This window comes from Diceros bicornis, chromosome 24 (genome assembly GCF_020826845.1).
Source record: "Diceros bicornis minor isolate mBicDic1 chromosome 24, mDicBic1.mat.cur, whole genome shotgun sequence".
Classification (NCBI taxonomy): Eukaryota; Metazoa; Chordata; class Mammalia; order Perissodactyla; family Rhinocerotidae; genus Diceros; species Diceros bicornis.
Genome location: NC_080763.1, coordinates 12,303,370 through 12,317,008, shown reverse-complemented (window position 1 = coordinate 12,317,008; position 13,639 = coordinate 12,303,370). Strand labels below are relative to the sequence as shown.

The 13,639-nt window shown below is 36.8% G+C and overlaps 1 protein-coding gene across 4 annotated transcripts in view; it reads left to right on the top strand.

The window, feature by feature from the left end:
* The window catches only part of KCNH5 (potassium voltage-gated channel subfamily H member 5), a 310,565-nt gene that overhangs the window by 37,685 nt on the left and 259,241 nt on the right, over positions 1–13,639 (top strand). For all 4 annotated transcript variants that reach the window (XM_058567075.1, XM_058567076.1, XM_058567077.1 and 1 more), the window contains 2 exons: positions 2,689–2,795; positions 6,933–7,061. In XM_058567075.1, coding sequence (XP_058423058.1) covers positions 2,689–2,795; positions 6,933–7,061 — 236 coding nt within the window. The remainder of the gene's footprint in view (positions 1–2,688; positions 2,796–6,932; positions 7,062–13,639) is intronic.

Below are 13,639 nucleotides of genomic sequence, written 5' to 3'. Positions count from 1 at the left end.
AAGAGATTTTCGTGAAACTCACGTGAGCTGAAATCCAGGCTTTGACAGGAACATTGGCTTTTCAATGCCATGTTTCAGGCAGGCTCTGAAGCTCATGTGTTAGTCGAGCTGTAGGATTATGCAGTTAGAGTCTGTCATTTTATTCTGAGATTTTCTTGCTTATTTTACTATTATGACAGTTAAAAATGTATTTTTTTATAAAAGAATGACAATTAAAAACATCTTTTTTAGGGGCCAGCCTGGTGGCATAGTGGTTAAGTTCGTGCGCTTCGCTTTGGCGGCCCGGGGTTTGCGGGTTCAGATCCCATGTGTGGACCTACGCACCGCTTATCAAGCCATGCTGTGGCAGGCATCCCACATATAAATAGAGGAAGATGGGCACGGATGTTAGCCCGGGGCCAATCTTCCTCAGCAAAAAGAGGAGGATTGGCAACAGATGTTAGCTCAGGGCTAATCTTCCTCACTGAAACAATAAAATCTTTTTTATTAAAGAAATATTGTAATTGAAAATGCAGGATTCACATGTCTCAGAGCTTGAGCAGTCTTTGGTCTGCCTCATCTAATTCCTTACATTTCTTGGTTTCTAGAATTCTAGTTGCCTAGATTTGTGTTACCATAAGATAGGCCTGAGTTATTCTTTAATTTCTAGTTGTGGTATGGCATTGCTGTTGAATCCTGCTACTCTTTGCTGGATCTTGTTAACAAACTATGCTTTCCATGTTGTAAATTTCCTAGATTGATACATTCAGGGGCAGATTTCCCATGAGGGTAATGAATCTTAAACCTTCAGGGGCCCTCACTTGAGTGGATGTCTTTCAAGGCTCTGTGCCTAATTTTGTTTTATAATTTTGTATTATTTTTCTTAAAGAGGGCCCCTAAAATTGTACAAGTTTTGGCCCCACCACACTTGGAATTGCCTCTGGCCAATATGCTAACTCACTGAAAACTGGAAGAAAGCAATAACAAAGATACACTTGGGCCTTCAAAAACTTATTCAAGGTATCTGGCAGTGCCATATACTCTTTCCTGATGGAAGAAATGATCTAGAAAATTACACCAACTAGCAGAACTGTGTATCTAAAAGCAGATGCACAGCTGATGATTGTGAAAGCATCAAGAATAGAGTTTTAGAGGCATATAGTCCTTGACTGAGTTCTATTTCATAGATTATCAGACTTTTGGTGAGGTTCTCTTAGAAAAATAGATATTTCAGACACTAGGAAATTTTTGTGGAATGTAGAAGCTCACTCTTTAATCTATGTTTTGGTTTGTATGTTCCTCTAACCATAGTAATACTGTATGTTTCCTTCAATTTGTCACCTTTATTTTCCTCCTATTAGCTATACTTATACATATCTTTAAAAAATCCTCATAAATGAGGAGAATACCAATGCATTGTATGTGTAATATGGAGTCTTCACATTTCATTGTGGTATGGGAGTGTGAAAAAGACCATGCAAACTGAAACCGTGTAATATAATCTTAATACTCAATGGGAAAAATTATGATTATTGTTTGACCTTTAACAATGTTTGTTAAAACATTAAAAACTCTGTTACTGTTGGTTATAAATGCAGGGAGATGAAAATAATAGTAAAACTAATATTTAGTACACTGTGATTGAGAATATTAGAAACAATTAAAATGTTTTATTTCTTTGTAAAAACTATCGCAAGTCATTTGGACAATACCTGCCTCCATGTAATATAACTTACATGCAGAGAGTATTTGTTTCTATCTCTTAGCGAATGGTCATAGTCCTTTCTAAGTTTGTGTCGACTTCAACTCTCTTTCCTCCCACTTTCGCTATTGTGAACTATCTCCTAGGGCTCCTTTAACGTGAAGTTTTTTTTACTGGCATCATGTTCTCTTGGAAACCTTGATCCTTTTAGTCACAATTGCTAAGTGAGGGTGATAAGTTCCTCCTCACTAAATTCTTCTGGCTGCACATCTAGAGTCTTTCAAATGGCAGCAGTGTCAACATTCCCACAGTCATGTGTTTCTTCTATAACTTCATTTATGTTCAATTTGAATTTCACTTCCAACATTATCATTTTGCATTTCTTGGTGAACTTTTAATCTTTGATGGCTAATTCCTGCTTTTGATTATTCACTTTTGTAAAATGTCACGTGGGTTTATCACTGAGAGACAAGGAGGCAACACAACTACATGTTTTGCTGTCTGTTCATCAACTGAATAACAGATGCACAGTGATCAATACTGACAGGCTTTGAAAGAAGTGAGGTGATTGGTCACTGATCATGTTGTTTATCTGTTATTTACTAGTGATTTATGGACTGAAGAGCTATCAGTGAAGTTTATGCTTTATGTGATTATTCACAGTTAATATTCTATGGTAACTGAAAATTGAATGATGCTTTGGGAAACTCATGTTATTTAACTCAATCATAGTAATTGAAATCTGGGCATAGAGGAAGTGTGTAAAGCGAGGACTGCTTCTCTCTTTCTCTCTCTCTGAATGTTTGGAATAACTTCTAAAGCTAACTTTTAGCAAGAAGGTTAATAATTATGATTAAAATACAGTTTAAATATTTTAGTTAATTTTGTGGGAGCAACATTATATTTCGTATATAAATTTGAATACTTAGAGGATGACAACTATATGATTTTATATAGCATTTGAAAAGCAACACAAAACTGAAATGGATTGTTTGTTTTTCCTCCAGTTTCATGTATGGGGAATTGACTGACAAGAAGACCATTGAGAAAGTCAGGCAGACTTTTGACAACTACGAGTCAAACTGCTTTGAGGTTCTTCTGTACAAGAAAAACAGTAAGTATCGAAATTATCAAAGAGATATGCCAACTCTTTATTAATCTTATGTTTTGGTAAGTGATAGTTGAGCTATAGTGTAGTGAGAAGATAAAACTTTGCTCCTTCTCTTGTTAGGGACAGGATGCTGGTAAAATTAGCAAAATTAATAAATGGTTCTACCTATGAAAAGCAAACTTTTGAGGAACGGAAGAAAAATATGGTGCATTTATGTGTGTTGTTTTGTGTGTCTCAGGTGGCAAAATGTTTTGCAATTAATACTCATGGTAAAGATCCTATAGTTACGTTAACAGCACCTAAAAATGAAAAGAGGAATTCATTCATTTCTTCTTATGGTTGAAGGAAAAGGTGGTTGGTATCACTGGGTACGTGTGGTTACTTTTCCACACATACATAGATAGCATGTGAATATATGGCATCCACTTAAGGTGAATCTTTACCAATATGGCCTTTTGCTAGACTCAGACTGTTCTGTGTGGAAGGCTGCTGGAAATAGTCATTACTTTCAGAACAGGCCATTCACATCTGGTAAATTTATATTGATTGTTGTGAGCTATTCTCTAGGATGGAATTTGTGAGTGGTCAATTGTCCATTATGTAATCACATAAGACCTCATGATATGGATTCTCCATGAGTTTGGAGGAAAAAAAAACCAAACAAAAAATCAGCTAATACACTCATCAACCAAGTCTCCTTTCTAATTTGTTTTCTTTGAATAGTCACTTACTTTTATTTCTTTTTGCTACTTTCCCAAATTGGCCTTTTTATTTTTTTTAAATGAACAGTCACTTCATAAGATGGGTCAATTTTTTTAGTGTTAATGATAAATGATTGCAAAGGCAATTATTATCTTTAGTGGAAATTGATAGTTATAAAGTTCTTCCCCAGTTTGGAAAGCATTCTAGCTTCAACAGAAAACACTTGTTCCATGTTCAGTGCCTGTTGGATCTTGGGCATAATTTATCCTCTCTATTTTACTTCAAACATTTGTTCTCTACGGAATATTTGGAATTGAACTTAGGTTTCTCTTTTTATTAATAGACTTTCATTGGAATAACAACAGCCATAGGCATTGTTTCACAGTAGTGCACTTGGTAATGGGAACATTAGTCTTTAGTGGTTTTATCTGAGGAATATCTTATCATTTTATCTTTCATTTAGAATCAAGGCCGAAGAGGTGTTTTTCTTTGAAGTCATAGCCAAATGTCTGTTGGCTTGTCACCTAGAAAACAATCCATTCTAAATGATCAGCTCTGCCTTCTACAAGGGAAAAGTCAGGCTCTGGGTGCTTTCTGGGTCTTTTTCACCAGGTCCAAACACATATTGATAATTCATAGTAAACTCATATGCTGAAACCTCTTTTCATGTTCAAAAAGGTTGTTATCCCTTGAATGACTTAGATCTGTGCCCTGAGTTTGGCAGATAATTTAAGAATATTCCATATTACTAAGTTCATTTCACACTGACATTTAAGCAGAATCGACAAATCTTTGCCTAATTTTAAAGCATCAAAGCCAAGTCCACAGTTTCTGAGTTTCTCAAAAATACCTTAGTGGAAATTCTGTTTTGTTTATATCCTTTAAATCAGGTTAATGATAACTTGAATTTTATGTTTCCAAATGTCTCCTTCCAAGGTGGTTTAGATATTTTGCTTTATTTTAACGGCTTGAAATAATTCTCTGGCCTTGTTTCCTGCCTGACTGGTTCTTTTCAGATAAGTATCTATATACGTGGAAATGTCTCAGAGCCCGTAGGAGATAGAGCCCACAACACTACCGATGAAAACTTGTGTCTCTTTTCTGTGCAGTATCTGCACTGAGTTTTTATTTCTTTGCTATGAAGGATAGATGTTATCCATGTATTTTAATGGAGTTCCATGACACTTAAAGGCAGCTTTAAAAAGTCTCGTAAGTAGTTAGCTTAAGGCTTTTGAACATCGACTGAAAAGAGTGTATTCTTGTGATTCTTTTTACCTTAGATAGAACAATTCACATGACTGTTGAAAACTCTTTTGGGAATTCTCGAATGCCAAGTCCTCCCAACACTTCCATTAAGTAATTAGGTTAAACACCATTTTGCAGATGGGGGGATTGAGGTATCTGATTCAACATCTGTCATGACTGACATTTCAGTTTGCAACCTCTATGCTTTAGGTCCATTGCTCTGATTAGCAAGGGCTGTTTCTACCTTTGAGAAAGAAACAGTGGCCCTGGGATGATGATTGAGAATGGCTCTTTGTGACTATACAAAGGAGCTAGGGCCACTCCACATAATCAGTGCTAGGTCACTGCTCCAGGTTTCCAGCAGCGATAGGCCACTCTAACTCTCCCAGACTTCCTGCTCCCCTGAACTCCACATCCAGAATATGGATATTTCACCAGCCACTCAGCAAATACTCACCTGCTTTGGAAAGTCTGACCCTGTAGCTCAACTTGAAAAAAAATCTACCTCCATATCTGAAAGCAATTTTAAAAACAACTCTGACTCTATGCCGAAATTTGAAAAGTTGCTGTTTTCGTAGGAAGTTACGAACTGTAACATCATCTCTTTCTGTTCAGATTTCTAACAGACCTTGGAAAATGGCTTGTTTTTAAAGCCCCTTTCTCTCTGTTTATGACCCCATTGCCTCAAGCTCACTGCGTTGGAACAGCCGTAGGCCGTGTATCTGCTAGCGTCTGGGTCTGGTGATTTGTAAAACTGTGCACATCACTCACAGTTCCTGGACACACTGTGTAAAATAAGAAACAGAAAACAAAGACAAGCCTCTGTGGGAGATGGTGTGATTGTTTTTGAGGTCTCTATCTCATCCTGTAATCATTTTGGAAAGGGCCATGTCCTTCTATAGGCCCCCTGGGGTTGCAAAGAACCTGGTTGTCAGAACTGAATATTACCGTAGAAATCTACTCTCTCTAATTCTCTGACTTCCTGAACCCAGTAATTAAGTCACCTCATCTTGTCTAAATGGCAATTCCCCTTTGTGGTGACATTATTATGTGACTTATTTTGGCCACAGGTATGGACGTGCTTCTTATTGGGTTTTCACTAGAAGCCACTAATAGGCTATCAACTCTCACCTAGAGACTATTAATAGCTGCACATTTCACTCCCCAAATCCCAAACCTGACAAAGCCATTACGTCTTTAAGATAGACTATTTGGAGAGGCTTTACTGCCCTGTGGCTTGGAGAGAACAAGGTGGAAAATGTGTCTTTTTGATTCTGATGGAACATTCCTTCAGTGTTTTATCATTTAATGAATAATTTAGTCCTTTGAAGGCATTGCTGATGTCTTCAAAAATTTATTTTTTGACATAATGCCAGTTCCTGATTTGTCCAAATCCTAAGCCTTGAATGCTTAAAACTCTCTGTCCTCTGGAGTCTGCAGGAGCCGCTGTTTGAAGAACATGGTGACAGAGTCCAGCCTCATGCTTTGAGTGAGGGAGGTAGGGAGTAGCAGCTCATGAAGATGCCTGAGACTCTTGAGGGCTGGAGACATGTCTTTTTTTTCCTTTAAGGTTGCCTTAAAGGCTTCAGGTAGACCTCTGTGCATCAGGCATCATGTTGCTGCCGTCCCCTCTCTCTGATGTGGGGATGCGGTCAAAGCCATAGAGCTATCATATGAGTCTGTCTGACTGATGGGAGAGCCTTGAGATAGAAACAGCGTTTCAGATGTTCCTCCAAGAGGACTACTTACCAGAGCACCAGGTATTGCTGTGTAAGTTAATTGGAAACACTTCTCAAAGTGACAAGAAGAGAGAAGCATGTAGGAATGGTCACACTTGGTAAGACTATGAAAAAAAGTTGGTGATAGCAGCAGTGATGTAGGGACCCAGGCCTGAAGGTGATGCTGGCATTACTTAAGAAGCAAGACAGCCCTTGTGCTCCTGCACTGTGAAATGACACCCTGCGTTTTACTTTCAAATTCTGATATTTTGGGTTGAAAAATGTTTATTCATATTTGAGCAACTGGCAGTTGATACAAAATTAAAGGTTTTTTGATTCTGAAAAAAATTAAAATACTGTTGTTTTTGTGCTAGTTTCTGGCATAGCAGTTGGCAGCTAAAGGAAGAGGGGAGGCAGGAGACCGAATAATTACTCTGGCTATGTCGCACGCTGTTGTTCTTTCTGTCTCTTACAGGAACCCCTGTTTGGTTTTATATGCAAATTGCACCAATAAGAAATGAACATGAAAAGGTGGTCTTGTTCCTGTGCACTTTCAAGGATATTACGTTGTTCAAACAACCAATAGAGGATGATTCAACAAAAGGTAATTTTCAAAGGAATTACATAAGAATTAGGCTGTCACTTAAAAATATTATTATTACTATTATTATTTTTAAAAAATCCATTGGTTGAACTGAAAAACAAAATTTTACTATGTGCCCCTTCTTTTGCTGCACATTTATGCTAGTAATTGTTCAGAATCAGTTTTCCTCAATCATATTGTTTAAATGAAAATAGCAAGTTGAAATAATTATTGGTTAACTTAATTATAATAAAAGGAATTGAGATAATACATAGGAAAGAAATTTCATACAGTATTATTAATTTAGAATCAATACAATGGGGGTTTAAGCAACTTCTACCAGGGTAAGCTTTAGAAACAAGAAGGATAACCACTTGTGGGCTGGTATGGGAGAAGTTCTGTTAGCGCACAGTTGATTAGTTGATTGAATTTTGTTGAATTGACTAGAGTTTGATTAGTTGATCTTTTCAGGTTACTATTCACCCTTTATCTATTTGGGGATTGTAGATTCTCTTGAGTAGGTGTTGCTAGATTATGTGAAGAACAATTTTGTTATCAAGAGAGTGGCTGGCAAAATGTGAACATCCTGACTGGGGTCTTCTTGACTGTGATGTTCAGTGAGATGGCTGTAGAAAACAGTAGTAAGTGGCATGTGTTTTTATCCCCTTTTCTATGTAATTTACTCTCATTTTATTCTTTCCAAATATGTTTAAATTAGAAACTGGTGTCATATAAATGAAGAATTTCAAATACCCTTAGAAGTAGTTTTTATGAAATGTTATTTTTAATAATCTCTTAGGAGACTGAAAATGAAATGTCTTTCTCTTTGCATTTGGCAGACATTGCTTTTTCTTACCTCATAAAAAAAAACTGGCACAGAAGCTTTAGTCTTTCCAACTGTAATCATAATTATAGAAAAAAATTGTATTAGGTTTATTCGTTGCATATGAATTTACATATATTATATCTGCTCAGTTTCTGGTTAGCATCAAATTGCAAGAGGAAAACTTTAAAATACACAAACCATTTAGAGTATGATATAGAATAATTCACTTGTGAATGTTTCTGAAAATGTGTGTATTATTCTATCTCCTGAAAGATTGAATAAAGTATTTACTTGTGGACCTGTATTACCTGTCTGCCTTTAGTCATAGACCCAGTGTCTGGGAAGTTTAGGGCAAATTTAAATACTATTATAAAAATAGAATAGTTTTCTAATATTATTTAGGTTTAATGTTTGTTTGTTTTAAAATTCGAGGTGCTCCATCCAATAGCAGCACAATATGTGTTCTTCTCAAGCTTACATGGAACATTTACCAGATAGATCACATTCTGGCCAAAAAAACACACCTTGACAAATTTAAAAGAATAGAAATCTTACAAAGTATGTTCTTAGACAACAATGGAATTAAACTAGAAATCAAAAACAGAAAGATAGCTAGAAAATCCTGAAATATTTGGAAATTAACACATTTCTAAATAGCCCGTTGGTCAAAGAAGAAGCCTTAAGATGAATTAAAAAAATATTTTGAGCTAAATGAAAATGAAAATACAACTTATCAAATTTGTGGGATGCAGCAAAAGCAGTGTTTAGAGGGAAATGTAGAACATTAAATGCATGTATGAGAAAAGAAGAAAGATACAAAATTAATAACCTAAGCTTCCGCCTTAGGAAACTAGACAAAGAAGAGCAATTGAAGGCAAAGCAAGCCGAAGACAAGAAGTAATAAACCTTAGAGCAGAAATCAATGAGATAGAAAACAGGAAAACACTAGGGAAAATCACTACAACCAAAAGCCGTTCTTTGAAAAGATCATTAAAGTTAATAAACCTCGAGCCAGGCTAACCAAGAAACAGGAAGAGGACACAAATTCCGAAGAGCAGAAGTTAAAGAAGGGCCATCACAGCACATCTCATGGATATTAAGAAGGTAAAGGAATACTTTGAACAACTCTATAGCCACTGAATTGACAATTTAGATGAAATGGACCAATTCCTTGAAAGAGACAAACTACCAGAACTCACACTAGGAGAAATAGGTAACCTAAATCACTTTATATATATTAAATAAGTTGAATCAATAATTAATAAACTTCTAAAACAAGGAAACACCAGATGCAGATGGTTTCATTGGCAAATCCATAGTCTTTTCCAGAAAATAGAAACAGAGGGAACTCTCCTAACTCATTCTCTGAGGCCAGCACTACCCTCACACCAAACCCAGAAAAAGACATTACAAGACAGGAAAATTACAGACCAGTATTTCTTATGACTATAGATGTAAAAATCCTCAACAAAAATTGAATGCAGTGATGTATTAGAAGCATTACACATGATGACGAAGTGGGATTTATTCTACATAAGCAAGTCTGGTTCAACATTCAAAAATCAATCGCTGTAATCCACCATATCAACAGGTTAAAGAAGAAAAATCATATGATCATATCAGTTGGCATAGACAAAGCATTTGACAAAACCCAACACCCATGCATGATAGAAATTCTTAGCAAAGTAGGAATAGAGGGAAACTTCCTCAACCTGATAAAGGACATCTATGAAAAATCTACAGTGAACAACTGATTGTATCTTAAAATAATACATATATTTTAAAATAAAAGATAAATGATTGGTATACGATTTATGAGCGAACATATTCTTCAAGTGAATTTCTCTTGCCTTCACACATGAATGACAGCAACACTGAGTAAAAAGTCTTTTCCCCTCAAAAACATTTATACTTATATTTATTTACATTTATATTTGGTGAATGTTGTTTTCTCTCATTTACTTTAAGTGATTTCATGGCACGGCTGAAGTTGGTCAAGCAGAGTGCAGTCCTTCCTCACGATTTCTGCCTGCTGAACTAATGGTGGTGTCAGTAACTCGTAGTCTATTTACGGAAACTGAAAGTCGGCAGCGTTTTACAATGTAGTTGGGGAAAAGGTGCTAATATTGAGAGTTGACTTTTCTTTCTCAAATTAATGCCTTTCCATTTATCTGCCTCCACCTCCGTCTCTGCATCCTCACATAGAATCACAGAGCTCTTTGTCAGGCACAATCTTTTAAATGCATAATTGATTCTTACAAAAAAATGACTTTTGAATAAACTCCAGTCAACTCAGACTATTCGATTTTTGAACTATGTGCTCAATAGACATGTAAATTAGAATTTATAGGGAAAATCATACCGCATTGTGAAAAGCATTAGAGTAAACTATCTCTTTCCGGTGCCAGAAATTGTAGAGGAAGAGCTTATTTTAAATAGACTTTTATTTTGAGACTCCTCCACACCTTTCAAGTACATCACAGATTACTGAGAAAGCATTGCACAATGTGACCATGAATGGTGTCTGTGGGCTACTTTCTATTATTCATGTGAGCTATAAATTTAATATGAAAAATTCAATAGAAATAAAATATTTATGCCATTAAGTAATCATCCTCCTATTGCTATGAAGCTAGCAATATAGGAAAGCATGTTTTGAATTCTTGGCAAAAAATATATTTTTCAACTTTTGAGTCAAGTAAAAGCAACCATGGAACTTTTGGGAAACAGCAGATGAGATTTTGTGATAACACCATATCAAAATGATTTGGGTCTGGAGCATCGGACTTGGAGACAGTAGATTTACTTTTGATTCAGCCTTGGGCACCAGAGTTACTTAACAGAAGCCTTTTCATGACTCTTCTAGGAATATTTTATTCCCCTTGTTTATCTATTTTTTTCTCCCAATCAAAAATGCTAATTGAGGACACAGAATGGTGCAGGCACTATTCTAGGTCCTGGAGATACAAAGTTCCTTCCCTCACATCCTAATGAGGGGGACAGACAAACAAGCAAATATATGGCGGAAGTTCTCTTCTGATTTTTCTTATTTTCTCAGTACAATAGGAAACACGGTTATCAACTGTGAGTAAGGATGGTGAAAGAGGTGAGGAAGCGTTGAAGGTGTAAGGAGACAGGAGTAGGTATGAAATGATTATCTGAGAGAGTGGAGCAGTGAAGGACAGGGGGAGTTTGTCAGGTTTGCTGAGCAGCAGTAAGGTCCACTTGCGGCTAGTGTTCACGAGTTTCACTAGTTTCTATGAGCATGGTGATGTGTTTTACTCCACTCGTGTTTAGTCAAATGTGTATAGATGCAGAAATAGGTGAAGAGTTGGATTTAACCAGAGTTGGGATTTGGTCAGGTGAGTAAGATGAAAAGAATCAGGGAGCTTAAGGATCAGGGAGTTGAGAGTGCTTGCAATGGGGTAGGTTGAGGATGTGAAAAACTGAAGAAATACTTAAGTAACAAAAGGTCAGCCTAGGATATAGGAAATAAGGCTTTAGGGTGCAGAACAGACAAGCCAGAATGTAACTTTTAATCTCAGAGCAAGGGCATTTTACCTTCTTAATGTGAAAAGGGGCCAGTGATTGAAGCAAGGACCCAAATCCTTTGAGGATTTGCCAAAATTGGAATTGACATCAATCTCCTTCTGCTTGTATTGGTCATTTTTACTAAGAAACTCAGACATACGGTTGAGAGACTTGAGTAAACTGGCTAATTCTGAATTTTATTTCTAAATCGTGTCTGGGATAGTAACTATGGCATGACGGCAGCCAGCTAATTTGAGTGTAGCTCTCCCTCCTAGTGGATCCTATGATCACCAAAACTTCATTCCAGATTGATTTTTGCCTTTAAAATTAATGACACTGAGCAATGTCAGCAATACTTTTGACATAATACCATGACAGACGGTAGCAAAAACCATTGAAGCTGGAGGAAACCAGTTTTGATGGAGTGGTTAATATGTGTAGGAACTTTACATTCTTTATGCTCATTCCTGTAATTCTGAAAATTAGTATTATATCTTACTGTTGAAGATCCTGACGTGCGAAGTCTGATGGATTTCCAATCCCGTATTCTCTTTATTGCACTGTGCTGCCTCATCCTCTCCAGTGGAAACTTATTGTTATTGGACACCTTAATCCCCTGCTGCCTTTTTCCCTACAAAAATGAAGTACAAGTTGAGAACAATCTGATTTTGACAGAATTGTACTGTTTTGAACGAACGGAATTTACTGATAATAATTCAAGGGGGCAAAGTGTTTTTATCTTTTGTTCCTGGTCTTGAGGTTTTGGACTGTGGCTCAGATAATCGGTCAATGGTATCCAATACATCATTTGTAATAATACAAAAGGGAAAAATCACAGCCAAGAAATCCATTCTGTTGATCATCCATATGTGTTCTAAAAGAGATGGCCCAAATCTCTGCCCATTTATACTCTACAATATTTTCAAACAGATTCCAAAACTGCCAAGACACTTACAGTGTGAAATATCCTGTGCCAAATAGTTATGGCATCTTGATGCCAATAATTGAGACAAAAAAATTCCTGTAGAATGAAAATAACAGCCAAAATAGCAACCTTCCCCTTGTGGGAAGCCAATGGTTTTCTTTAGAGAGGAAACAACAGATGAAATATGAGTAATTATACCGTGTAGTCTCTTTGGCCAAGAGTATAATTGTTTACCTAAGCTTTTTTCTTATAGATTAGAATCTTGTGTTGCAGTCCAGTAGATTGATTTAACTGCCTCTATGACTTCCTTTTATTTTTAAGATTAGGCAGTCCATGACAAAGAGGTTAATTGCAACCCAATAGAGCTAAACTAATGATTTATTAAGAAGGAGTTGGCATCCTGAGCTTTTAGGAGAACAAATGTTCTCATAATGCCATGAACAATGTATAGAGCAAGTATTAGGCTGTTCATATTCAGCTGTCTGTTCACATTACCCTGTATCGACCACTTCTAAGTAACATCAGCGAACTGTGCTGAATAATCAGTCACACCAGTTAGGTCTCTGTAAAGGTGAGATCAGTAAATGTATCGCTGGGGAAAGCTAGAACTGCTGATGTGTCTTTTTTCTCTGACCTAGACAGTGTGGCTGCTCAACTTTTTCAAAGGTTGATTGTACAGTGGGGGTTGGCGACACATCAAATGAACTAATATAGCTACTAACATGGGCAATTCCAGATGTGTCCAAGAGCACGAAGGGATAGGCATAAGGAAATGCACTGTGGCATTGTTAGCGATAGTGACAAAATCTAGAAACCACTTAAATGTTCAGGGACAGAACATATGCATGAGCAGGAAAGAGCAAATACCTAATTCTCTGAGATGATGAGGTGATAAAGGTTCAGGCAAGAATCAGGTGCCATTGTGGGTGGGTCTAGTGGAGGAGGGGGCAGAAGGGAAGTTGAAAGCTGTTGTGTTTCTTATGGCTTCTGTTTTTTCAATAACATATTTGACAGAGTAATCTGCCGAGAGTAAGGAGAAAGGGATGGTGTAGGGATCTTGAGAAAAATGCTGACTGTTTAGAACTGAGAGTTGAAAGAAAGCCCTAACCAGAGACAAATGAAAAGATTCCCGAGCAGCTCAAAGAGCTCATCTTTGAGCGCTCCCATTTATTTAAACGTGAAACAAAACATCCCTTGGCTTTGCATTGGTTCTCCAGCTCCCAGTGCTTTTTGATGTCAAAGCTCCTAAATGGTTACTTTGGCTTTGATTTCTCTAGGAAGTAAGAATCCTTCCCAAGTATTTCCTCCTAAATTTCT